The 27,554-nt window shown below is 41.8% G+C and overlaps 7 protein-coding genes across 7 annotated transcripts; 5 read left to right on the top strand and 2 right to left on the bottom strand.

Moving 5' to 3' along the window:
* Positions 1–2,665: 2,665 nt before the first annotated feature.
* Positions 2,666–5,532, top strand: EAE98_003584 (uncharacterized protein; the record flags this gene model as incomplete). The annotated part of the gene is made up of 5 exons (XM_038951204.1): positions 2,666–3,064; positions 3,116–4,004; positions 4,056–4,063; positions 4,150–4,342; positions 4,391–5,532. The coding sequence occupies 5 exons, from the start codon at positions 2,666–2,668 to the stop codon at positions 5,530–5,532; spliced, it is 2,631 nt and encodes an 876-aa protein (XP_038812668.1).
* Positions 5,533–10,849: 5,317 nt separating this feature from the next.
* Positions 10,850–12,928, bottom strand: EAE98_003583 (uncharacterized protein; the record flags this gene model as incomplete). Its single annotated transcript, XM_038951203.1, has 7 exons — positions 10,850–10,997; positions 11,061–11,178; positions 11,228–11,482; positions 11,535–11,765; positions 11,808–12,233; positions 12,286–12,695; positions 12,744–12,928. 7 exons carry the CDS (start codon positions 12,926–12,928, stop codon positions 10,850–10,852), a joined length of 1,773 nt encoding a protein of 590 aa, XP_038812667.1.
* Positions 12,929–14,313: 1,385 nt separating this feature from the next.
* EAE98_003582 (uncharacterized protein) lies at positions 14,314–15,245 on the top strand (the record flags this gene model as incomplete). The annotated part of the gene is made up of 2 exons (XM_038951202.1): positions 14,314–14,416; positions 14,467–15,245. 2 exons carry the CDS (start codon positions 14,314–14,316, stop codon positions 15,243–15,245), a joined length of 882 nt encoding a protein of 293 aa, XP_038812666.1.
* Positions 15,246–17,591: 2,346 nt separating this feature from the next.
* On the top strand, positions 17,592–19,763 carry EAE98_003581 (uncharacterized protein; the record flags this gene model as incomplete). The annotated part of the gene is made up of 2 exons (XM_038951201.1): positions 17,592–19,491; positions 19,654–19,763. 2 exons carry the CDS (start codon positions 17,592–17,594, stop codon positions 19,761–19,763), a joined length of 2,010 nt encoding a protein of 669 aa, XP_038812665.1.
* Positions 19,764–20,280: 517 nt separating this feature from the next.
* On the top strand, positions 20,281–22,043 carry EAE98_003580 (uncharacterized protein; the record flags this gene model as incomplete). Its single annotated transcript, XM_038951200.1, has 3 exons — positions 20,281–20,547; positions 20,603–21,380; positions 21,430–22,043. 3 exons carry the CDS (start codon positions 20,281–20,283, stop codon positions 22,041–22,043), a joined length of 1,659 nt encoding a protein of 552 aa, XP_038812664.1.
* Positions 22,044–22,898: 855 nt separating this feature from the next.
* On the top strand, positions 22,899–23,728 carry EAE98_003579 (uncharacterized protein; the record flags this gene model as incomplete). Its single annotated transcript, XM_038951199.1, has 6 exons — positions 22,899–22,901; positions 22,953–23,009; positions 23,072–23,087; positions 23,141–23,266; positions 23,323–23,604; positions 23,679–23,728. The coding sequence occupies 6 exons, from the start codon at positions 22,899–22,901 to the stop codon at positions 23,726–23,728; spliced, it is 534 nt and encodes a 177-aa protein (XP_038812663.1).
* A 1,270-nt stretch (positions 23,729–24,998) lies between these two features.
* On the bottom strand, positions 24,999–27,098 carry EAE98_003578 (uncharacterized protein; the record flags this gene model as incomplete). Its single annotated transcript, XM_038951198.1, has 3 exons — positions 24,999–26,189; positions 26,237–26,953; positions 27,015–27,098. 3 exons carry the CDS (start codon positions 27,096–27,098, stop codon positions 24,999–25,001), a joined length of 1,992 nt encoding a protein of 663 aa, XP_038812662.1.
* Positions 27,099–27,554: the final 456 nt, after the last annotated feature.

Raw genomic sequence — 27,554 nt, 5'->3', positions numbered from 1 at the left:
TACGCGGTAGGTCGTTGTCGATATTTTCTGAAGAGTTGGGCGCTACGTGTAATTGTAATTCGATACCTACTTAATTCAGACCAATAGATAGCCAGTCCTGGTTGTCAACCTGCAAGCATCTGTTGAAAAGATCGACTACTAAAATCTAGAGCTTGAGCTTCTCAGAAAAGGTGGATGAAGTTGTCGATCTTTGATGATCTCTGAGCTTATTCAATTCTGACAGTTTGAACATGGAGCGATTGGAGTTTAGTAGTTGTTAGTATGTATTCCAGAGCCAGAGATCGATATTGGTATCTGTCTGTGCGTAGAGTCTTCAAAGTATTTCTTTAAATAGGTAGTTACTAGGTATGGCCACACAGAATGATATGCATATACTTTAGGCTTGATGAGTTGAATTCGGCAAGATATGTCCCGATCGGCAATGAACTTATTGCCGAGATAAAGGATGGGGACTTCAAGATCATACTAGGTATTCCTCATCGTATTTCAAATTTTCAAGCCTCCTCTGAGATGAATGGATGTGAAAGTTTGAAGCGGCAATAGTAAGATATCTGTGTGCCACAAACGCTTAGCAGCATGGGATTTTCGGTATCCATGGGTAGGTTATCCATGCGTTTGCAATCGGCAACCTCCAGGGCTGTTATGTATGTTTCTCATGCAAGATTCCGTCTCTTACCTAGAGCATGAATCCGTAGACAAACGAAAACGTGTAGATCATGGCAAGGAAAGGGAGAATTGAGAAGATCTGTCAAATCCCTTTTTCCACGTTCCGATGGAAAGACAAAATGTAGACCTTCGTGTTGCGGGAATATGTTCAGGGTGACAGTATTAAATTTTATTTATTTCTCCTTGTACTTGTGGTCGCTGGAAAGACTTGTGTGAGATGCTTACTCTATTGTGTCCTTTGATATTGAAGGGATCCAATTTTCTCCGCCTTTTGGAGAGCACCTATGTATTCCACCATCTCCATCATCTCCACCATTCCCTTCATTTCTCCGGGGTAATGTTACCAGGATCCAGGATCGAACAGTCGTCGACTTGTAGGTGAGGCTATCATAGTATAACATGTAAAATTGTTGAGTATCAATTTACTTACCTAGGCAAGATATGCCAGCTAATGTAGAGCGAAGGCAAGAACACCTAGTAGGTACTTTGTCTTTATTAGATTCTCCTCCGAGCTATCGAAGCAATGACTCAATCGATTAATCATATCCATATCATGGAAAATTTTAACTTTTGGCTGAACATTATGTACCTGCATTACTTTATATAAGCCACTGGAATCCTACCTACCTAGGTGAACTTAGTCAACCAATAGAATCACACCGTCGTTTATGTTGTGCATAGCTAGTACTTGCCTCGGTTGTCAACGGTGTGAATGCCAAGAGAGGCGCTAGATCTCTTAGTTCACCTTTCAATACCTAGTAAGCCTCATGGGGAAAATCAAACCACCACACACTAAGGTTACGACATTCTGGTCTTGTCGATATCCCAATTACCATCACCTTGATCCGCAATTGATATCAATATCACTACTCCACACTGTCAAATATTAACAAACAGTAGATTACTCTCTAGTCGTCACTTCCTAAGATATAGTCCTTGGATCTGCAGTAACGTGACGAGCTCTTGTCCAATCATACCCCCATGAACAAGTTACCAAGTATTGTGCTTGCATACTGGATTCCAAATGAACAACCAGCACCGCCTTTGGAAGGACGACCCATTAACGTCACAAGCAAATTCAGATGATTCGCCGGTAGAAGGAATACCAGAATATTGCCGAATAATAACTTGGTTCAGTCGCACAGCATAGCATGGCGCAGAATCCTTACAACTAGGTATACAATACAGATATTGACCACCTGGGTAGTAGTATTGTCTTCCTCGTCGGAGAAAAAACTTCATATTGACCACACAAGTGCGTGAAAAGACCCGAGGCACTGAACTCTATCATGAGCTACTAGGTAGACCATTGGACCCAACACTCCTAACAGCATGAGCTAAGAGACTTTCCCAATCTTTTCCTGGAAACGTCAGCTAAATCGTCGCCTATAGACTTTCTTGACAATCGTCCTCACAGAATCTATTGATCTTTATGATTTAGTTTCATTTAGAGCTGCGACGCAAAGATAGATAAGACGTTCTCACGACTAGGTCTACACTAAGAACCATACCAGACAGCTTCGAGCAAGCCTAGATCTTTCCATCTAAAAAGCTTAGGGTTGTACTCAATAGTTATCAAGATTTGAAATCTTTCTTCTCAATCTTTTCAACATCCATCATTCCAACAATCTACTGTGAACAGGTGTCTCAGTCCTTCATCACCCACTCTTTTATTATCTGACCTTCGTTATACCGTGTAACTGTACAAGGGCATTTGAATAGTCTACAAGGCGGTTTTCAGGTTCCCGAAAACTCTTGACACACTCTCTGTATGTATTCAGATTCTGATGTACTCCTAGTCAGATGCAAGAGCCTTGTGGGAGCATTTTTTTGATAAGATAAACAGTCACTCTTGTCACAAAGTAACACTTTTCCACGTTTTTGTAACCTCAAGATCGAAATTAACAATCAATTGTATAAACTTCCTTCCGGACTCAGTTGCGAAAATCACCGACAAGAATTCTTAACATCTCCACTTGACTACTAGAGTCTCATAAAGATGGGTTTAGGAAACTATTTCAAACCAAAGAAGCCTGAGCCGGCGACTGGACCAGGATCTTCTACCATTAATGAGAAGCAACCTCCTACTGGGATTCCACAAACAGGCAATAATGCCTCGTTGCTTCAACCTATGAGTGACAACCCTGCTTCGCAATCATCGACAAGAACTTCCACCTCGAATCGATCAAATGCTGGCTCAAACTTGATCGGCGGTATAAAGTACGAGGTTATGGTCAACTACATCCATCAACAACAATGCGCAAATCTCTGGGTCAGTGATGATAGTGGCGAATATGAGGGTGTTGTACTTAGAAAGACAAGAGGTACATACCTGGCTTGCCCGCCACAATTAGAAAGTTCTTCCTTTGCGGCAGCATGTGCAAGTCTTAATGTTCAAGTAAGAAACTTTGATAAACCATTGAAGCTCACAGGTTGCTAATATCCACAGTGCGCAATGACAGTAAATTCTCGAGTTATCAAAACTTTTCTAGAATGCTCGCCAGAGGCTATCGATGTCCCGCTTTTGAATGGTCTCAGGATACAAATTGTACCAGCAATGGAGGATTTACCTCGCGCGAGGAAACATCAATTTGCTGCATTTGTTGCATCTGATGCTTTGCTAGTTGTGTGGGATGATGATGCATTAAATTTAATCGAACGAGCCAAGAAAATTCAAGGGGAATTAATGGAATTGGTTTGGAAGCTTGAGGATGAAATCAAGGAAGAAAAAAAAGCTCCAGATGTTACCGCTGTGGAAATGGATGTAGAAACTGGCCGACCTCTACCACAAACGCGTGCACTACACTTGCAAAACACAATTTTGGTCACTCTTACCCTCATTTTGATCATCACAACTCTGGGTCTTGGCATTCGTCAAATAACCGTTGAGACCAGTGTCGATAAAAAGTACAGTCGTTGGGCACTCCTGATTTTGACCCCCGTCCAGGTGTTCTTCACTCTTTTCTTCGCTCAAGCCATCGTGGGATGTCTGGCTCAGCTCTTCGGACCCGTACGACAAATGAAAGCCAACTCCAAGTTTTACTCCGCTGAAGCACCACCACGTATTCTCAAAGGGAATCTTCCACACATCACAATCCAGTGCCCCGTCTATAAAGAGGGACTAGACTCCGTTATTGCACCCACTGTGAAATCCATCAAGGCAGCCATTTCTACGTATGAATTACAAGGTGGTTCAGCCAACATGTTCATTAACGATGATGGTCTTCAAATTCTTGGTGCGAAGGAACGACAAGCAAGAATTGACTTTTATGCTGATCACAGTATTGGATGGGTTGCTCGGCCAAGACATGGAGACAATTTCACCAGAAGAGGAAAATGTAAGTCTACGTTCTAAAATATTTGAAGTCCTGTCGCTAATACTTAAACAGTCAAGAAAGTAAGCAACCATCACGCCATTGATGTCATTGTTTGCTGCGGTGAATTTACTCAAACGTTATGACTTATGCTAACGTTATTTCTTAGGCTTCCAACATGAACTTCGGACTTCATATTTCTTGTATGGTTGAGGAGAAGTTAGCCTTGATTCAAAGACCCTTGGATTGGACTCAAGCAGATGAAGCACAAGCATATGGAAGATGCTTGACAGAAGCTTTGGAGGACAATGGCCGAGCCTGGGCTGATGGAAATATTCGCATTGGCGACTACATCTTGTTAAGTAAGTTTTCATTCATCTTAACAAAGAGACTCATCTAACATGTTTTAGTCGATTCTGATACTCGTGTCCCCTCGGATTGTTTATTGGATGCTTGCACTGAAATGGAATTATCTCCTGAGGTTGGCATTATGCAATTCTCGTCTGGTGTGATGCAGGTCGTCAATACTTATTTCGAAAATGGAATCACTTTCTTCACGAACTTGATTTATACTGCTATTCGATATACTGTTTCGAACGGAGATGTCGCTCCTTTTGTTGGTCACAATGCTATTTTGCGCTGGGCAGCCATTCAGCAGGTTTCATATGTAGATGAGGATGGATATGAAAAGTTCTGGTCAGAGTCTCATGTATCTGAAGACTTCGATATGTCTCTTCGCCTTCAAGTAAATGGGTACATTATTCGCTTGGCTGCATGGGCTGGTGAAGGATTTAAAGAGGGTGTGTCATTGACCGTTTACGATGAACTTGCTAGATGGGAGAAGTATGCATACGGTTGCAACGAACTTCTCTTTCACCCATTGCGTATGTGGTTCTACAAAGGACCATTTACTCCTCTCTTCCGAAGCTTCTTGTTCTCCAATATCCGATTCACCTCGAAGATCACAATCATCTCATACATCGGTACCTATTATGCTATTGGAGCTGCCTGGATCCTAACCACAGCCAACTACTTCGCTATCGGATGGTTCAATGGATACCTTGACAAATACTATATCGATTCCTGGAAAGTTTGGTTCTCCATCGTCATCGTGTTTAACGGTCTTGGAAACATCGCCCTAGCAGGAATGCGCTACCGAGCCGGCGAACGCAGTCTCGGCTACTCCCTCTACGAAAACTTCAAATGGACATTAATGTTGGCCATCTTTCTCGGAGGCCTCTCCCTCCACGTCTCCCAAGCCCTCCTCTCGCACATGTTCGAAATCGATATGACATGGGGTTCCACATCCAAAGAAGCAGAATTCAGTAACTTCTTCATCGAAATCCCAAAGGTCTTGAAAAATTTCAAATTCTCCATGATCTTTTCCCTCCTCGGTATTTCCTGCATTGTCATCCTGGCCACTGCATCTTTCGTTCCGTTCGATTGGCGTATTCAGGATTTCGTGGCTATTTTGCCCATGGCGACCGTTACGGGGAGTCATTTGCTCTTACCTATTGCTTTGAATCCGGCGCTCATGACGTTTTCGTGGTGAGGGCATTGTGAGGCTTTGAAGCTTTTGTTATTTGCTTCGCTTCGCTTGTGCAAAGGGAATGCGCTACAGGTTTGGGTTAGAGGGGTTCGGTTCTTGGTGTTTAGGGTGTTTGGGGTGTTTAGAGGGAGGAGGCTTCGTTTCGCGTTACATGTTAAGGTTACGTGTTAGATACTAAATAGGGATATTAATCCATACATTTATCATCATGGAATTAAATTAAAATAAAATAAATTGATACATCGTACATCATTCATAAATGAATACACTGTTTCCCTTGTAATAGTAAAATCACAGCTATGTATAGAATGGAATGGAGAAAATAAATACTGGCTGTTGATAGTTAAATTTTCGCATGGCAGGACTTTTGAGAAGATGTTTGTTTGATCACTTGTTTGCGAGATGAACGGAGCGCTACATAATAAGTAAGATAGGATAGGATAGGATAGGCTGGGGTCTTTTCTTTTTTTTTATTTTTCTTCTTCATATAGGTAGGTACATAGGTACATAGGTAGGTAGGTAGGTAGGTATATAACCCGATCCGTATTTATACATACATACCTTTCCTTTCCTTTCCTTTCCTTTTCATAAATGATATGATATGATTTGATTTGATATCAACTTACTCCCCTCATCTTTATCTTTTCCTTTTATTTTTATTTTTCTTTCTCTATTATTATCTATTTGTAAATAGGTACTCATTTTCTATTTATTCTGATGAGTATATTTCTTGGAGAAAAGATTTATTAGTTGGTTCTTTTTGTTTTCTTGATGTGATGTGTATTTTCGATTTTAGCTTTGACTGTAATTTGAATTCGAATTGAATTTTAATTTTTATTTTTATTTTGATTTTGATTTTGAATTTTATTTTCATTTTTATTTTTATTTGAAATTTTATTTTTATTTTCATTTTCATTTTGATTTTTATTTTTATTTTTATTTTTATTTTGATTTTTATTCTATATATTATAAATACTTAAATAATACTTAAATAATTTCACCATCGGATTTTCCTCACCATACTTATATATATATATACTTATACTTATATTTATATTTATACTCCTCGTATTTTTTATATTTTTTATATTTTTTATATTCTATCTAATGATTTCAAACAATTCGTAACCATTCCGCTACAGAACAAAATATAAAATGAAATAAAATGAAATAAAACGAAAGAAATATAGACTATAATATTTCAGAAGAAGAGAAGAGTTTATATTAAAAGAATAGATAGAAAAAAAAGATTATAAATAAATGATAAGAATAGAAAATAGGGGATAGAGAATGAGGAAGGAAAGTTAAATCGAGGATTGTAGATTGTAGATTGTGGATTGTGGATTGTAAAGGGGAGGGGTTGATGGAGAGGGAGGTACCGGTGTATTGCTGGGAGGTGGTAGAGGGAGGTTTGTGGGATTGGGGTTGGATTCTAGGGTTGGATTTGGATTTGGGTTTTGGGTTTGGATTTGGGTTTGGATTTGGGTTTTGGGTTTGGGGAGAGAGAAAGATGATATGATAGTATATAAGCATATGTCTGATAATAGAAGCCCACATACAATCCAACAATGAGAGTCTTCCCTTCCAAAGTGTACATCTGCTGATGATAAGTGACATAACCTCCATTTCTGTATCTATATCATTCCAGATACGCACCTAATTTTATATCATATGTGATTTCCCAATATGTAATATGTGTATAAGCAGTGTATTGGGAAGTTGCTATAGTCTATAGAGGTGATTTTTAGCGACCCATTAGAGCGCGTGTGAGTATTGGGAAATTGACAAGAGGGTTGAGGGTTGAGGGATAAGGGATAAGGAATGAGGGTTGAGGGTTGAACATAGGGGATTGGAATACAAAGCTATAGCGATAGAGGAGCAGAAGAGCAGGAGAAAAATTGTGGGGGTTGGGGAGAGGAAGAGAGGGAAGGATCATTGAATGAGATTCGGAGGTTAGCGAGATTGTTAACGAAAGCTAAGAAAGCGTCGGTGAAGCTTATGATTCGGGCTGCGTGGATTATTTGGGTAGGTTGGGGTTGAGGTCTTGGAGTGTTGAGTTCGAATTCTTGAGACCGAGAGGAGGATTACTGAGATTTCTTGTGAATCCTATGATTCTTGTCTTGCGTCGGAGGAAATTCCATCACGGTCTCTTTTAATCAAAGATTCTTTCATCCGCGCATGTAGATGTTTACCTCGCACTAAACAATAAACTTTATGGATCTCATCATCAAGCCAGAATTGGGCGCTCGTATTCTCGCCTAGGAAGCCTGTGACTCCTGTAAAACCCTGTATTTTCTCAACATCTATTCTTCCCGAGAGTCGAGGATACTGTACCACAATTTTCTTCTCAGAAATATTCGTATCTGAAATATGTGGTTTGGATTCGAGTATTCTTCAACTGATTTCTCATAACTTCAAACACATCTTCGGTTAAATATTCGTCACCTCTCCTCCTATACAAATCGTACATATTTTCCTCGCTAACCCAGCGATTTACACGTTAGAACTCTCAAACACGACGATTTGACAAAGATATCGAACATTACCATTACCTTTCATGGAAAGTTATTTCAGAAGCAAGTATCTTGCTTGAATCGCCTCGAGAATATCCATCCCAGTAGGAAGTGAAGCTCTCATTTTCGGGACCCGAAAGCTGGATGCCCAAATTAAATCATCAACAAATATCCTCAAGATATATTATTCCAATTCCGATTCTTCGAGTTCTAGAGTTCCTGTCTCGGTTTCGTCGAATCGTCGATAGACTTCTTCTATCTGCTTGGCTAATTGGCGATACATCTGAGTGCGGATAATAATCCTTTGTCGGTTACGGGATAGTCAGTGCCAGCCGGGAGAGGGAGTATTATTTCTCTACTTATTTGAGAGAAGCTTTGCGTTTGCGTTTGCCTCTTCAATTGCAAGCCAAATGCATTAATAAACTACTCATCTGATGTTTCTCGTGTGGCTTCTGAGTATGAATAGAAGACCTGGAAAAGCTTTATCGATCCCAAAGATCACTGTTTCTCTAACAAGTAATTCGTATCTAATGCGTCTTTCTATCAGTGTGGGAAGTACTTTCTCTCCATTGATCAATATAATTAATCATCGATTCTGCCTAGATATTTTCAAGCATTGGTAATGATAGGATGAGGTGTGAAGAGATCTTTAGAACGATAGGAACCCGATGGATCATCCGAATTCGTCGCTACTAGTTGTGACAAAGATGATAGAAAGACACTTTCGTATGTGTTGTTGCCAATCGGCTTCATATACATGTGGTCTAACTGAGGGCAAGATTCGAAGATAGTTAACTATGATCACCTGGCGTACGGCCTCTACTTGAACCAAAAGAGCCGAACTCTGTCTTGGATTCATGTTCAGCAATCTGTGAGTTGGATTTCAGGAATACTTATACACCGAACAACATATCCAAAATCACACCTCCGATGAGTAAACAAATCAACAAACATCTCTCTATCCTAGCAACATCCAAACCTCCCTGAAGCCATTGGACCAAATCCCATATATAATAATACATTCCATACCAAAAATGCATAGAAACTGATCATGCTCACTTACTTATAAGACATAAGACAATCACCCCGACTATCCAGACATTAACTTCCGAGTAAAGAACCTCCGAACAACTCGTCATCTCTTCAACCCCTTTCGACTCTCTCCAAGTACCTAGTTTCAAAGCATATGGAACAGCATGTAAAACAGAAGACTTGGTCTTTTACACGACTTCAACTATTCCATCGACTGTCATTAGCACTGTAACACTATGCAAATACATAGCTTTTCGGATCTACATCGTATTGGTGATGTGTTTATTACCCCAGCTATGATATAGAGGAAATGATGCAAATCCACAAGTTTCTTCTCTGTTAGAAACCATAGCAATAAAGCGATTGTGAAGCTGACACATTAATTTCAGGAGACCCATTGCGCCTAAAGAACGCCATATTATCGCCACCTTCCTTCCTCACGCTTATCAAATTTTCTGATAAAATGAGGTTCCGCTAGTACTCCAGACCTGTCATAATTCACGCGTCGCCATAGAAATGATTCTCAGTTTTCTGGGAAAAATCTTTCTTGGCTTGCGATAAGTTTGAAACGAGCATAGATAGATTTGGATAAATGATCGTATCACGATTTGTCATCTTGAGAAGATTTGTAATGGCCGGTGCGCACTGCAAGTCTTAGGAAAGGAGCAGAACATTATATCCTAATCTACTTGATGCGAATAATGATACCACATAATCGAGATCGGAGGGACCTGCAAGGGTAATCACTTGGCCTTGATCCTGGTCTCGTTAATACGGATTTCAACTAGATAATCAGAGAGACTCACTGGTGCACAACCACATCGTATATATTCTTTGGTAGCTTGATCAACGAACCTGTCCAGATTCTGGCCAGTAAAAAGTTTAAAATCAGCCACGCGCTTGACAGGCCGAGGGTAGGCAAGAAAGGGGACTTGATGTACATCGGCTGCCCTTACATTTACGATATCAAAGAATGAGGAATTCCCCCAAATTGGAGGTAGAATCAATGGATCCAACCCATAGCCGGATAGTTTCTCTTGACGGAAGTCACAATTTCATTATCTTCATGGTTTCTGATCACATTCGAGAAAGATCTCATATCCTATTAAATAAAGGTCTGAAGCTAAAATGGGGCGGGTGAGATTCGTCATACTCCGCCATTCACGTAGACTGTTGCTTTTTCGCCCTGTACATCTTGTAGTTGCCACAATGTATGTCGAGACAAGCTTTGCCGAGATGAGGTGCCACAAACGTATGGGGAGGGGATTACCATCTTTCATCCCACATCACTCTATGTTCCCACAATGACAGAGATAAGTGCACGAGTATAAGCTTCCATTTTGAATTATTGACATTAAGATTTCCGGAGAAACGACCAAAGAAGTCTAGGCAATGAACAACACTCAGTGTTAACAGGTCATCGTTATGATGAAAAGTTCTCTGTGTTGACTGTCCCACAGATGTTCATATGAAGCGAGGTGTACGTAAAGTGGATGACAGGGAAATGACTTGTCACCATTGAATAAATAAGTTCGATCGATCAAGGATTGATGACTTTTCAAGATCAATGTGTTAGAAAAACTTATTCAACGGCTAGCACCTACCTCAAATACCGCCTCCTACCATTTCACTCTATAGGGTAAGTTTTAACTATAAGAGTTGTTCATCTGCCGTTGAAACATTGAAGCTAAGAGTATCTAAGTCGAAATGAGGTAGAATGGTGAAATGAAACAGCAGAATCTGCTAATGTTGTATCACTTTCCGGAGATTGTTGACTATTTTGTATCGCGATCTACTGCAAGAACACCAGATTTCATAACTTCCAACCACTCTGGATCGATGGCCTCTTCATTGAGATATGGTGATATATCAGCACCTTTTGTACGATTGGAAATTGTAAAGCCGAGGCCAAGGTATGCCCATCTATATCTAGGTGAGTGCTTGAATAGCTCGCTTACGACGGGTTGTAATGTCAAGGTGACTTACGGATTATGTTTGTTTTGGTATGTTATGTTGTAATCTTCGTATCTTGGGTCCTCTATTACCTCCATATAGTGCAGGGAGCTACCAGGCCAAATCGCATTCACACGTCCTGTCTCATTGTCTTTTCAGAATTAGTAACTGAGAGACAAGCGATGAACATGAGGCTTTACTTTTATACCAAGAACGACAACCTGAGCCTGAGCTCCAAACAGTTTTCTTCATGAACTCTTGCGTATGTGCATTGAAAAGATCCGTCATGTCTTGCTTTGGAGCGATAGACTTGATGAATTCTTTCTGCATCTTTTTGATGAATTTGATAGCATAGTTAGCTACCTCGCTAAGAGGCCCCAAAACAGAACCATTTGAAATGGGCCACGTTGGTCCAATAAAAGTAATGAAATTGGGTATTTCTGGTACCGCGAGACCTGAGATTTGTCAGCCAATACCTCACAAGCGAATAGAATCGATTTTACTTACCAAGATATGATTTTGGGATTTTCTTCCATTTCTCTCGAAGATCAACTCCATTTTGACCTATTATTGGGAATCGAGGGCGATATGAGACATCGAAGCCTGTGGCACAGATTATGGTATCAACTTTACATTTCTGACCTTCGCTGTCAATAACGGAGTCTTCTGTAATTTCCTCAACTGCAGAAAAATGGACATCTACATTTGGCTCTTGAATGGCCGTCATATAAGGATCGCCTACATCATTAGCCTAGCCTATTAATTATAGAGAGCACTCACCAGGAGTAATTCTGCGACAGCCGAGAGAAAAACTAGGAGTCAAGCCCTGCAGCAGCCTCTTATCTTTGATAATTTCGGCCATTCGTGCCCCAAACAATCTTTGCACATCTTTTTGAGCCGTGCTGTCCTCGAAGAATAAATCCCAAAGACCATTTATCCTATTTTCCAAGTTCTTTGTGTGCTCCATAAGCGCAGGCAAGTTGTTCCTGAACTTTTCACGTTCCGCCGGGGTATATTCTTTGCTTCTTCCATCATTTCCAGCGACCGATATGAACCAGACCGGAGTACGTACGTAAACATCGATATGCTTAACATGGGGTTGCATCTTAGGTAATGTCTGAATCGAAGAAGCTCCGGAGCCAATGATCGCCACCGACTCATTCTTCCATTGTTCTTCCTGATATTCATCTGGCCATCTTGCCGTATCTATCTCTAGTCAGTGTTCATTCCATGAACCAAAAGGCAAATTTCAACACACGAATAACTTTTCCTTTGAACTTCTCGATACCCTTAACATCTGGCCATTTGAAATTATTCAATATGCCTGTTGCATGAAGTAGCAAGTCACACGTCTCCTCAAATTGCTTCTCGCCCGATTCTGATGTCTGCTTCATCTTGACAGTCCATTTCCCAGTCTCCTCGTCCCAAAAACATCCGACAATCTCAGTATTGAAGGTCATGTATTTCCTAAGATCGAAAACTTCGCAGACCTTGTCTAGATAATTCCATATGTCTTTAGAACCACTAGCATATTTTGGCCAATCAGGGTTGAGAGCAAAAGGAAATGCATATGCGTGTGAAGGAACATCGCAAGCGGCGCCAGGGTATCTATTTTCGTACCAAGTTCCTCCGATGTCAGGGTTCTTTTCGTAAATGACATGCTCAACACTGCACAACTTAGTATTGATCTCTTTGCGTTACATTGGGTGCCCTTACTTCTGGCATTGTTTCTGAATGTGATATGCCATCATGATCCCGGAAACTCCTGCACCAATTGTGAGGACCTTGAGGCGTCGATTTTTAGGATCACGAAAGGTAATGTCAGGTATTTGATAACCATCGGCAGAAATGTTCAACGAAGCGTCGCTTTGCGTGGTCAACTGAGAAATATCTGGCGCCATGCTGAGAATTGGAAATAACGAGATCAAGACTTAGGATCTAAGAAAAAGACTATCGGGAGTATGATAGAAAGGAAGTCTATGTATATAGTACAGACTATATGAGAATTTGAGAAAAAGCAGACCACTTTCATATCTAATGTCGCCTTGTAATTAAGGAAACTTCCAGTCCCCTTCCCACCCCGCACACATAACGGTATTGCATAACTTTTCATATGCATGGTATACACGCGCATGAGGCTATATTCATTTGCCGACTTCGGGAGAGCCATATCCTTGGTACGTACCTGGGTAGCATGCACCAGATATTCTCGGATGAATGGATTATGCGTGCATTATTACTAAGATTGCCACTTGCATAATAGGTGGGTAGGTACCTAGTGATAGATAAGGGAATTGCGTGCCTATACGAAGTATGAGTGTTGTTATGGATCACTCCAGAAGATGGCCAGATGATTGATGATGAATACCTATTGGGAATCTATCTGATGGTCACGTGTCGTCGTACCAATCCAATTTATCATGAAAGTACTAGGTACGTACGGAGCAAATTATGGGTGAGATTGATAAGGATTAGATAAGGATCTGATAGTACTGGTGTACTGGTGTACCTACACTACGATGTAGTAAGCACTCTCTGCCGTTACAAAGGACAATTTTCTATTGATAACTACTCGTAGGTACGTAGTAGGTACTAGATGCCTTTCTTTGTCTATGAAATCTATGATGGATGGTGTGTTCTGTATGGTGTATCCTGTATGGATTGATTGATTGCCCAGTGAGATACAAAGAACCAGTCCTCTCTATAGGCCATGAGTTACCTACCTAGAAAATGCCAAGGGATGTACCTTCAAGACAAAGCCTATCAAAAGATCTTTTAGCATCTAAATTTAGTACCACATGGCCAATATCTTCCTTAAGTCGACTCTGTACTAATCAGTAGAGAAATTCATCGACCGTCAAGCATTCATTCATTCATTTCGGTGGTACCAGTACCTCCTGTGTGTTCCTAGTACATCCATACCCAAGTGTCGTCCTAAGTTTACCTAATACTGTTTGTTAGCTCATAAGATCTCCATCCCCATCCCCATCCACATCCACACCCCATCTCATCCCATTCTCTTACCCTCTTTTCCATCATAGATTAACTTATCCATACCGTTACATTTTTATCACTGGTTGCTCATACGTACTCACCCAATACTCACTCAATCTATTGATGTAATCTTAATATTATTCATACCATATCCATTTTCCTTTTCCTCTTTCTCTTCAAACATTCTTTTCTCGAATTGATTTACCCCTCGACTTGTTCTACTGTCATTCTATGCTACTAGATATCTAGGTACTATTTCAAAGAAGAACACATTTTACATCAAAGGGCGACCATGACTACAGCGATAGATTGGGATAAGCCGGGGAAATACCCCGTCGTTCTCAGCGATGCCTTGCTTGGAAATTCTACCAACAATACATATACTGGCATAAGATGCAAGTTGGGTCGTCTCAATGTAATGAAATCGTCTACTGACAATTGTTAGATAATCACAAACCCGATGCCTCGATCGGAGCCCCCGCGAACTCAGCACAGCTGAAACCATCTTCCAATCCCAGTTCTGCGAATTACGACCTCTCTCTTTCTGACAACGATGATGATTATACATATACTGGAGCTCGAACCTCCGGAGACGGTCAATTTATACTTACATTCGATCCCGTTAGAAAGGTCTTGGTTTTGGATCGCATTGATTCAACATTCGATATGAACTTGACGAGCGCGCCATGGACTGATGATGCCGCTCAATTACAATCTCAATACGAGCAGCTGGAGCCACCGACGAAGGCTATCATTGAGGAACCTCAACCTAAAGCACCACAAAAGAAGGCTCCAAAATCAAAGGCTCCAGCAGCAACAAAAGCGAAACCTGCCCCTCGCGCGAAGGCAGAGAAGGCACAGAAGCCGAAACCACCACCGCGTGAACCAACACCCGAACCAGAAGAAGAAGAAGATTCGGATGATGGTTTCACGGTTGAATTTCCAGATGGGCAGAGCTCGCATCAACAATATGAGTATAGGGCACCAATTTTTCAAAGAGAGCCAAGCGAAGAAATCAGTGATGAAGACGAGGATGCAGATGGAGATCACGATGGAATCTATGAACAAAACCAGGATGTTGATCATTTGAAACTCCCTAGTCCAGTCAACAACCCTGGAGTCATGGGTGATCAAGATGTAATGGATCTTGAGGCTGATCTGGAGGCGGAAATGGAAAAGGAGCTGCTAATGCAGGTAGAAAGTGATGAAAGTGAAGAGGAATGAATCTCGACATGTGTATTGCAGCCATGCTTATTGGAGCGTATTTCAAATATCAGGGCGTTTCGTAAGGGGTTGGAGTATTTCGTGGGAAATATGGCAATTAGGATTCTTGTGTTGGCATACACCGTAGGTACGGAAAGCATTTCACCCTCGTGGGTGACGATGGAAAATACAACATTATCTTACAGCATCATTTAGTTTCTATGAACAAGTTCTAACAAACCAAATCATTCTTCCTGTTCTAACAATAGCCTCCGTGATTGCAAGTGCTTTCTTTGTTTGATCTGAAAGGAATGTCGTCCTTCTCTTTGCAAGAATAAATCGCTGATGATTGCCCCTTTATCAATCTCTATGAGTTTATCTTCTGTCAATCGACATAAAGAAACAATCGCAGTATAGCGAGCATCCCCACCACACAATTCTATCATGTCCACAAGCTCCAAGTCTTTACCCATCATTTTCTCCATCTCCATCTCCATCATGTTTATAATCCAAGGCTCAACTGGTTTGTCAGAACCCATTTTATCCACAACGTCAAGGCGAACAGGAACAGTGCAGATTCTATCAAAACCCTCCTTTTCAGAATATTCAACAGATTGAAGTTGGATATAGGGCAGGTATCTAGGTATCTAGCTAGGTAGATGAAGTTATGTTGAGTTGTGGATTTGGGATTTAGGATTTAGGATTTAGGATTTGCTTTTCTTGATATGGTTTTCTTGATATGGTTTTTTGATATGGTTTTTTGATATGGCTTTCTTGATATGGTTTTTTGATATGGTTTTCTTGATATGGTTTTTTGATATGGTTTTTTGATATGGTTTAAATGGTTTAAATGGTTTAAATGGTTTAAATGGTTTAAATGGTTTAAATGGTTTAAATGATTGAAATGGGCAGTCCCTCTTTGGAAAACAAATCGATTGGTAGAAAGAAGGTTAGTAGGTTGCGAGATGGTGGTGGGTTTTATGTAGGTATGTTGTTTCATTATATAACAGTTTAGTTTAACGCGAGAATTGTAGTGATAGTGATAATCTTGGAATGATTGGGGGTTTGGTTTGTTCTTTGGCTTTTGGCAATGTTTGGGGGGGGATGGGGGGGTTGTGTATATTTACATTTCGCCGCAACGTCATGTATATATCGGTATCTAGGTATGTATTATATAAATTTTACACATAAATAGAATGTAAGATTACATTCGCAGCATCGATTAGTCGATGAGACATCTTCCTCACCCAGGATATACCATCCCAATCTAGATATCCATTCAAAAGCATCTCGTCTCGCAGTCGATACTCAACCAATCGAAAAAAAAAACACTTCGCTCGTTAGCTGCAAATCCTCATTTATATCCAATATACTCGACTCGTTTACCTTCGATGTCTACAATTATCTACAACTAGTTGAATGGCTGGAGTGGCTGGCTTTTTCCTCGTACATCATACATCATATCATCGGATTGACATACGTATTTCGCTAAGTTTGTTTCGCGATGATTACATAGGTAGGTAGGTATCGTGTCGGGTGTTGGAGATACGCTCTATGCATTTATCGCGGGTGTGTGTGTGTGTGTGGGAATAAGATATCTAGATATTGTATTGTATTGTATTGTATTCCGGGAGCTTGGTGGAAAGGATTTGGTAGGTTTTATGTACTGGTTAGATGTGATGGGTTGTTAGATCATGGAGTTTGGTTACTAGGTAGGTATGTTTATATTAGAATGTGTTTGTAGAGGGAGAATATATGATGGCTTTTTTGTGTGGGATGGATGTTTGGAAGGAAAGGAAAGGAAAGGAAAGGAAAGGAGATTGGTGGGATGTTGTGGTGTGGAATGTGGTTGGGGATTTGGGGATTTGGGGATTTGAACATAGGTGAGGATGTTGATGGTGTTATGGTAGGATTCCTATATATACTAATAGGTCATGCCAACTGCCTTCAAAATCCGCAAGGCTAGGTAGGTAGTTAGTGTCAGGGGTTAATGCTACCTGGACTGGACTCCTTGTCGTAAGGAAACCGTACTGTTCACGGCTTGAATTCCTCATTTCTATATATTCAAAGAAACTCTCTCGAGGAAAAGAATAAACTCTTATTCTTTGATTATTTGTTTGTTTGTTTGTTCTTGAATTCGATTGTAACCGCATGCGGGGATTTTCTTTCATACCATGTATAGGACATCTTGTGGTAGATCGCGCACAAAGAATTTAGATTTATTATATGGTTTCGTGGATAGACAGATAGTGAAAGGAAGACATGTTGAGTGTGATAGCTATAGCTTGGTTTTACTATTGATACATCTATTGAACCTTTCCATCATCTACTCGGTTTCAGGAAACTCCACGACGTAATTATCTCGTAATGGCTAATTGGTTCGGTTGGGCCCCATGGGCAAAGCCGAGGGGACGACAGCCCCGTCCGCGACGCGATTCACGGCTTTCTTCTGAATCGCGCTCGAGATCGCGCTCGAGATCTTCATCTCGACCGCCTAGAAGACGGGCGAAGGAGCTTAATCCGGCGGAAAGGTTGGCGAGAGAGAAGAAGGGAGAGAGAGAGAAAGAGATGGAGGCGGAAAAAATAAGATTCATGGAACCTGCTGCGAGAATCGCTTATAGCGAGCAGAAGAAAGTCCAGCATGAGAATAGAATCAAAAAGCTGAAAGGGAAATTTGCAAGTCGTAAGAAGAAGTTGGCAGAGAAACATCAAGAGAAGGTTATGGAAGAAAACCGTGGGTGGAAGAGAAAACATGAAGATGATGCTGTAGTCCAAGCCGCAATGAGACGACGAACTTTTTTGGAAAATCGGGGGAAGAAGGTTCCAGTATCGCAATCGATGACGACGAATTTCGAGCGCGAGAGGAATAAAATCCATACTACGGCATTGTTTGAGAAGATTTATGCGGATCTTCAATATCACTTCTTGCACCCTACGTTGATCAATTCCGATACGTACGATCCTTATGAAGGGCTGTTTGACGATCTTGCTGGGGTATACTTGCGATTTCTATTCTTGGCTCAAAACCCAGAAGACCATGCGAGAGGGATAGGCATTGATAGTGCTTGCGTTCTCATGCTTTCACAGAATTTCCGCACCGCATTGACTTATGGAGAATTGCCTGATGGAACTTTCGCCAAGCAGGGTCAAGAGGGGTACTCACAGACTACTAGATGGGACGAGTTCCTATTGAAGCTCCAGTTGGAACATTTTAGCATCAGAGGCTTTGCTATCGCACGACATATTCCATATATGAAGGTTTTTGCTCGCAGCGGTTTGTTCATGTTTGAGGGCGATGTGCGGCCAGCGAATTTGAATCTTCAGCTGGATCCATCGATCAGAGATCCGTTTGAAGTGTGCCTTGGAGGGGATGGAACAGTTTATCCTTGTCTGTTCACGCCCCTTCCTGGCGAATTCGAATCTGTACATCAGGGTGTCTTCAAGCTTCCATTCAAAACCCCGAAAGAAAACGTAGAAAAGTTGGGACCTGCAAAAAACCGTGTGGTTCCACTCCGCTTTCAAAATCTGAAAGCCAACGTATTTAACAGAGAGATTTTTAAACAATATGATCCCCCGTCAACATGGCCACCGAGCTGGGAGTATCCACCTGCGGATATTCAGCATCCATGTCGAGAATGGGGGAAGAACTATCCGTTGTGTGTTGCTTGTGGTCTCCGAACGGGGCCTTTGGAAGTAGTAGAAGAAGAAGTGCAGGAAGAGCCAGAAGATTCGGAAAATGCAGAAGATTCAGAAGAATCAGATGCAGCAAAAGCACCCGAAAAGGAGTCAATCTGTCGCTGCAAGACGATCGATGTTTTTAATCGAATCTTGGTAGAGATCAAAGAATATCATTCCGAATCGACGTCCAAAGTGGCTGACTCTGTTGACCGCGGAGTCAGGATCTTACAAAAGGTCCCAAGAGGTCATATCATTTCGGAAGTCCTTGGAGAATTCATCCCACTTGGTGCCGAGAGTGATTTCAAATGTCCTTCTACATTCTCTGTCGACTTTCATGCACCACCTGCCGTCGACAAGTCTGGGAAAGTTCTAGAGATTGACCCGGATGTTGTGGTGAAGAAGACCATTGACACCAATACAGAACCGATCGCAACGCTGATTACTGGCCACAAAGGTGGATGGACGAGGGTGATTAATAAAGGCACGAGTCAAACATCAAATGTTGAATTTCGCTCGGAAGTCTGGGCAGGGAAATTACGCATCACTGTTAGAGCGTTGAGGGATATAAACTTTGGAGAACAATTATTTGGTATGTTTCCCCCAAACTCATCGCCTAATCGCTGCTTTATCATGTTTTACTATGATACTTGTGAAATTTCCAAGGGGATGCTTTATCCTTCGGCTTCTTCAGAGAACCTCTGGGATCGGTTTTCCAATGAAAGAATTACTTGCTGACTTCTCAAACCTGCAGTCCGATGGGGAGATTCGTACCTAGAACCTGATGGACAAACGTTGCATGCCAAAAAGAAGGATCAAGATGAGAGGTTACCGATGAGAGCACTTAGCGGATTCTATAAGTGATATGGAAAACAGTAAAGGAAATATGAATCTTTTCTTGAAGGGAACGAGGGTACTTTATTTTTAGTCTCGTGTGGTTTCGTTGGTGAAAACATTGAGATTCCTTACCCGGGTAATTGATAGCGCCGGTAGCGAAAGGGGCTAATGACAATTGAGAACTGAATCAGTAACCTACAGACTGTAGGACAACAAACTATTACATACATGCATACATACATATATTGATTTCCCATTTCGTTCTTGGTATTTACCAAATCAATCACATATCGAGTGGTTTCTAACTCCGATGCCGTGAGATAAACCGCTCTTAACCGAGGTAAGTGAGAAGGATTTTGTAGATCCGTGGGGAAGGTGGTATGGTCAAAGACCTGTGGAATGCGGTAATGCCTAGGTACAGTACGGGTAAAGAGCAATCCAACAATCTCATTATTTCCAAACTAAATTCTTGTGCCTTTTGGTTTCTTGATGTGAAAAGTTTATTTGTCCTCATTGATTGATAGAAAAGCAAAGAGAGAAAACAATGTCGACAATTAATCGTAGTGTTCGTACGGTATCCAGAACTCTTCGACTACCAGCCCAATCACGAAACTTCAGAATCCCACTTTCTCTGCGAAGTCGTGCAAACTTCGGAGCTTCAACAAGAACAACACCATCGCTCAAACAATTCTCCACCATGTCTCCTTTGCAATCTGGGGCCCCGCCACCACCCCAAGCTCGAGAGTACGATCCTGAGATTAAGGATATCGCCAGCTATGTTCATAACACCCCAATTGAATCTGATCTTGCTGTGAGTTTTGCCAAAGAACAACAATATTGATTACCCCGCTAATTGATTTTGACAGTTCGACACAGCTCGATTTGTTTTCCTCGACACTCTAGGCTGCGGTCTCGAAGGTTTACGATTCAAGGAATGTACAAAATTGTTGGGTCCAATCGTTGAAGGAACTATTGTTCCTAATGGCACAAAGGTCCCAGGTACACCATTTCAGCTCGATCCTGTAAATGGTGCATTCAATATTGGTGCCATGATCAGATGGCTCGATTACAATGATTGCTGGTTGGCTGCAGAATGGGGTCATCCTTCGGACAACTTGGGTGCAATTCTCGCAGTGGCAGATTGGATTTCGCGAACAAATAGAGCTGGTGGAAACCTCGGCAATGGCAAGGTCATAACTATTAAAGAGGTTTTGGAAGCTATGATTAAGGCACATGAGATTCAAGGTTGTCTGGCACTCTTGAACTCTTACAACAAGGTCGGTTTGGACCATGTTGTACTTGTCAAGGTTGCTAGTGCCGCTGTAGTTTCTAAATTGTTGGGATTGAGCGAGAAGCAAACTGCAGATGCAGTTTCACAAGCTTGGGTTGATGGACAGAGCTTAAGAACATACAGACACTCTCCAAACACCATGTCAAGAAAGTCATGGGCTGCTGGTGATGCTTGCCAACGTGCCGTAAACTTAGTCTTGAAGGTTATGAAGGGCGAGCCTGGTGTTCCTACAGTTTTGTCTGCTCCAGTCTGGGGTTTCTACGATGTTCTCTTCAAGGGTAACAAGTTTGAATTCCAACGTCCATATGGCAGCTATGTCATGGAGAACGTTTTATTCAAGGTGTCTTATCCAGGTATGTCATTCACACATTCTATTATAGTTTGTCATCTAATCTTTTTCAGCTGAGTTCCACTCTCAAACCGCCATTGAAGCCGCAAAACGTATCCGTCAACAATTGGTAGACCAAGGAAAGTCTGCCGCTGATATCAAGGAGATCACCTGCCGAACACACGAAGCTTGCGTTCGTATCATCGACAAACAATTCAAGCCTATGGACAACTTTGCCGATCGTGATCACTGCATCCAATACATGACTGCAGTCATGCTCGTTTTTGGACGTCTTGAAGCTACAGATTATACTGATGGCGGAGAGGCTGCTACTTCTCCTTTGGTTGAATCACTCAGACAAAAGATTGCTTGTGTCGAAGATCCACAATTCACCAAGGATTATCACAATGAGAACATGCGAACCATTCCAAATGCTTTGACCGTCACATTGAACGATGGACAAGTCTTGGAAGAGGTTGTCGTTGATGCTCCGTTGGGTCACAGATTGAGAAGAGAAGAAGCCAAACCAGAAATTTTGGCCAAATACAAGAGACATTTGGGACCACATTTCAGTGAAGCTAAGGTCAAGGAGTTGGTTGACTTGGGCAATGATTCTAAGAGACTTGAGGCAATGGCAGTGGATGAGTATGTTGACTTGTATGTAAGCAAGGACAGCAAGTTTGTTTAGATTGATGAATTAGATGAATACCAAAAATTTTGTTGATTGAGTTCAACTTGGCGATCACAAATTTCGGTCTATGAGATCCATGTATTGATTTATCCTGAAATTAGTGGTGTGCTTTATCACATTTACGTTGCTCATCAATTCTGGGAACCGGATTGTATTGAATTCTGAAGGGAAAAGAGAACTTGTTGACCATTACATGCTTGGTTTTCTGGTCTGGTTTTTGTAAACCATGAGCTACCTGGGGTTTCTTAGGGTTTGTTATGTTGTAGGAAATGCAGAAGGCTTTCACTTGGTGGCTGAGGGTGTTGTTTTCCTCGTCGCTCTTGCTCGGACGGGTATTGACGGATGAGTGGACATATTGCGGGGATGTCACGTGAGGCAACAGATGGTATCATACTTACACCTCTGCGATATCTTATGATTTGAACGTCGCGGACGATTTCAGTCTTTTAACAGATGAGAACAAAGGCAAATCTTCAGTTGATGGGCCGTAGTATGGTCAGCGAGAGTTCATCTAATTAATTGCTTACATCACGTACCGGCATTGCATTCGCTTCATGGTCTGATTTCTTACTCGTAGCATAGATGTATGTAGGCGTTGACTGGATCAATTGCAGGGAATGATATATTGTATCAGACGATGATACTAGAATCCAGCGATATCAAACGACTGTCCTTGCTGAAACGATCTATGCCGATGATCATACTATCACGTGGGTATGATCGACACAGGGGCAGTCTGTGGATATCCTCATCCCACTTTAAGATGCGATGAGTTCCGCGAGATAGCTTCTCATTCGAAGAACTGTTCATCTCTTTTATTGTTTTTCTAAATCTGCCGAAATTTCTATCATTATGGTGTGTAGAAATAGTATGTGTTCGCTTTTCCTGCTGATTTAGTATAATTAGGCCAAACCACTGTCAGATGAAGAAGTTGCTATTCTCAAAGAAGCATTCGATGCATATGTACGTGTTTACCCGCGAAGATGCACTGGTGTTGTGAACTTTCATACTGATATGACCAATAGGACACGGATAAAGGAGGTAGGTTGTGTGAGACTACCTACAGTGTTTTCAGGGCTAATTAGTTTTTGCAGGCAACATTACCGTAGAGGAATTTGGCCGTGTGATGAAACAGTCTGGACAGAATCCAAGCGAAGAAGAACTTGCACAAATCATTAAGGAAGTTGACCTCGATGGCGATGGTACTATAAATTTTGATGGTATGATACCGTGGATCTGTTGCAGGAATATGGGGACATCTACTAAATGCATGCAGAATTCATTGCCATGATGACAGGCCGAACGAGGCAAAAGCCTGATGATCCAAAGCCTATTGAAAATGATTTGAAAGCAGAGTCGGCTGCGATTCCTGTTTCGAGTGCGGAAGATCCAGAGGAAGAGTGGAAATCTGCGTGGAAGGAACATGATCACTCTTTGAAAGGGTCAATCACTGCAGCGCAACTGAGACAAGTTTTGGGAAATCTGGGGGAAATAATTAGTGATGCAGAGATTGACAACGTTATAATGAAGTCGGTAGATGCGGAGGATAAAATTAGTTGTAAGTATCTCAACAGTTCTATGCGGCCAAGAATTTATAGAGAGTGGGATATGTGCTAACCTGACTTCAACTAGATACGGAATTTGTCGAGTTTATGAAGGGGAGATCTACTTCGGGAATATGATAGTAATTAGGGTGTGTATAGCTATAGTAGATGCAGATTACCCAATTCATTTTTTTGCTACCGATTACTGCCTGCTCAGTTTCTACCCAGCTTCTATAGCTGATGGTGAATATCAAGGCTTCAGCTTTCCTTCATTTGGCTCGAATTTATAAGGCTACTAATAAGTTGGACTTTAACTCTTAATCTCACCACGTACCTACCTAGCGGATGTACTTGAGCCTCAAAAGGAAGGAAATAGATGCAGATCGCGCAGTATACGCTGAAGCACGACAGATGTGCTAATTGGACCTCATTGCTCTGCTATTGCTATTTTGAGGAGGTCGAGCCGATATAAAGTGTATTCGTTTTCGTTCTTCCTCGTAGAGTTGGGAAGTTTGATGCTTTTTTTTCCTATCATAGTTTTGCGCTGCTTCACAAGACCTGGTAGTCTCAAGGTTTCTGGTTGATATCCTTTCGGTACACGAACGGAGATTTGTATTTGGATGGACATGTTTCCGTGGTGGTCTGATATTCGCAAATAGCAACAACGAAGCGGAATCTACCATGGAGTTCGCATGTCTCTTGAGTTCAGCTGTAGTAAAGTGGATGTCAACTTGGCGGGGGCTTGGCATGAAATCGAATACTTTTCCGGACTTGATACACACGTTCGTAGGGTTATCTAGGCTTGTATCACTGCATTTGTAAGAGGTTTAGATTGCTATTGCTAGATATTTCCTGGACAGCTAAGCCTGACACAACATGATTTCTCTAAAAATCTATTGCTCGCAACCGTGCTTTCCTCTGTGCTTTAGTCTCGGCTGTTTAGTCCCCTGTTAGCGTAGAAGGATTACGGTGGCTTCTTTCTTGGTTTGTGTTATCTAGGATTTCTTTACAACAACAGCTCAAAAAATATGAAAACGCCTTGGCTCAAGTTTCCTGGTATTCCTGACGCCGTAACATAAGTCGACAATGGTGGAGAAAAACACATGTACTGAAATTATTTCCTTTGTTTCGATACAATTCGGAGTGTTGTCATTCAAAAATTTGCAATAACCCTATTTCAAGAAAAAAAAGGTTAGAAAAGTTCGTATGTAGAACGATAAGTAATAAGGGGGTCATACCTCTCTTCCTAATCCAATGCATGCATCTTTAGACTAACAAAATGAAGATTAAACTTCCAGTGCTTAAGATTCTAGAATTTGTCGATTTCAAATTGTAGTGCAAACGGCTAGAGCTTGTTGTGCCCTGTGCTCTAGGCAAAGAGGTTTGGTTCAATGAATTTTTTTCCACATCACCCCTTGGTGAGATCTGCCGGCCAAGTTACACTCTTTTTGGATTTCGGGCTTAAGTCTCTGGAATTGCGAGATACACTGGCGTTCCGCGAGATATTTGCACTTATTTGGTCGCTGGAGGTCATGCGAGATCCGGATCCCTCATGTCGCGGTATTTCGAGAAGTGTCGCTTTCGAATCTTCTGCTGATAAAGGTACTGACTTTAACATATAGTCTGGATCTCCTTTCGCCATTCGATAGAATTTCTTCATTTTTTGATGGAACACGCTAGCTTTGATACGCTCATCTGCGTCAATGAGTAGAAGGTCGTCCATAATCAATTTCAATAGATCGTGGATAAGCTGCGAGCATCTCTCGTGCTGATGCAATTGCTCAACCCATAGTATGACTCCGGCTCGGATGGTAGCTTCCGAAGAACTATTTGATTTTCGTGGGATGGTAAAGAAATTGTCATCGTTAATGTCACTGAGTCCTGCACTATTACCTCTCCAATCCGCAAATTCGTCTATGCCAGCACTACCTTTCAAAAGCCATGTTATGAATTCGAGCCACACACATCCACAACTCCAGATATCATAAGCTCGAGACACCGGGCGGCGAAGCTTACATTCAGGAGGCTCATAGGTTGGGGATGAGAGTATCCCAGAAGGTCTTATTCCTGATTTTGAATCTCTGCCATGAAATCTCCCGAGGCCAAAATCGGCCAGCTTTAGAACACCTCGTGGATCTGTTGCTTCAGGACCTTCCGAAAAATATAATATATTTTCCGGCTTAATATCGCCATGACGACCGAACATTTCTTCGCCTGCACGTACGCTTATTTGACCGTCATCTTCCGTTTGCACACGGACATTTGCCGCACCGCCAACGTTCAGTGGAAATGTAACTTCAAACACATGCAATCGTAACAATGCATCGGAGAGCCCATACATTTGTGTCAATGCCCACATAACTGTTCCGTTATCAAATTCCGGAAGTGAGCGTTGGTCCCAATAAGATCTTAAGTTACTCTCTGCATATGGAAATATGAGATGATATTTCCCCTTTTGTCGATAAGTAGCCAATAATCGAATCAGGTGTGGGTGTGGTGGCGATTTACTGCCCAGAGTTTTCAGGACATCACGCTCCTTCTTAAACTCTATCTCATCGGTCGAAAACAATTTTTTAACGGCTACTAGTGGCTCCTTTGCCTAGACCTCATTAGTACATGTTTTCAATAACCAAATCTCAGTCTTACCTTTACGTGATCGCTATTCCAAAACTCATGATGAGAAGAATGAATATTCACGGGGAAAACCTCGCTGTACGCTCCCTGCTTGGTCTTCATTTCATCTGCATCTTCGCCGTCAAAGGGAAGGAAAGGTAGAACCTCCCTTGTGGTGAGTTCAAGTTCTGCTTTGTCTTTGAACACAGGTGCTATCATCCACCACTGTGTATTGAAGAACTCTTCCAACTCTTTATCCCTCCAATGATCAATATCCTTTACTCGCACCCCTGTTTTGAGGAAAAGACCACCTTTTTCTCGCGTCTCTGTTTCGGGGTGGAGAGCACCTCGAATGTACTTTAAAGGAAGATCCTTGTCCGAAATCTTCTGTCTCGCAAGGTGACACACATCCGCACCCCTTTCCATGTAGGCTAAGGTCGCGTATAGTTTTCTTCCATTATCGCGCGCCCACCGCGCATAAACTCTTGCTGTGTTAATTGGTATCGAGGTGTCACATCTGAGTATATCGTCTTCAATCGCCTCGACGGTGAGTATCGAGTCTTGGCGACATATAGGAATGAAAAATTGACCCGATTGCGGGGAAGCTTCCTTTCGACTACCACTTAATTTTTCTTGTAGTGAGACGAGTTGACGTCCGCCTGGCTCTCTTCTGCCAGGAGCTGGTCGTCCATTTGTGGATATTCCTGGATTAGGGGATTCAAGATTGATAGTCGCATTACTTGTGTTGCTCTAAGTAGTGTCAGCGAGCTAGTCAGTGGTGACCACCAAAAGAACAATTCAGCTTTCTTACCGAAGGCTGATCTCCATTATTTGGCAAAGACTTTTTATCTCTTGCGCCTGATTCACCTCTTGCCGAGCGGCGGAAAAGTTTCATGTTGCAGCTGAGAAGTTGAATAAGTCCCATTGGGATATGCGGAATTGTGGCGATTATCTATGAACGCATGTGCTTTCTTATAAGGCACGATTGCGTTCTTTTGAGTGGCACAAGCCTCCATTATGCAAACTGAATACTTCATTTAATCGGTCGAAAACAGCTGAGGAAGGCAAAGTTGTAAGCCTCCACATACAACACTCATGAGGCTCTAAGGTCGCGTTTTGGGTCGCCAGCACAGGCTCCTTATGTCATTGGCATTGATACAGTATTTTTTTGATACCTTTTTGGGGGGTAGTAAGCCAAACCCTTGAAAGATTAAGACGGTGTCCCAAAATGGAAGGTGCTGTAAACCACATTCGCATGTGGGTGGTGATCATGGATCCTGAAAGACAGTATCAGCGCCTAAGCCTCCACACTTCTGTTTAGATTCCAATCTCTCGTGTGGGAAGTTGGAAC

Source organism: Botrytis deweyae (genome assembly GCF_014898535.1).
Source record: "Botrytis deweyae strain B1 chromosome Unknown BDEW_006, whole genome shotgun sequence".
NCBI lineage: Eukaryota > Fungi > Ascomycota > Leotiomycetes > Helotiales > Sclerotiniaceae > Botrytis > Botrytis deweyae.
This window is presented reverse-complemented; position numbering and strand designations above follow the sequence as displayed.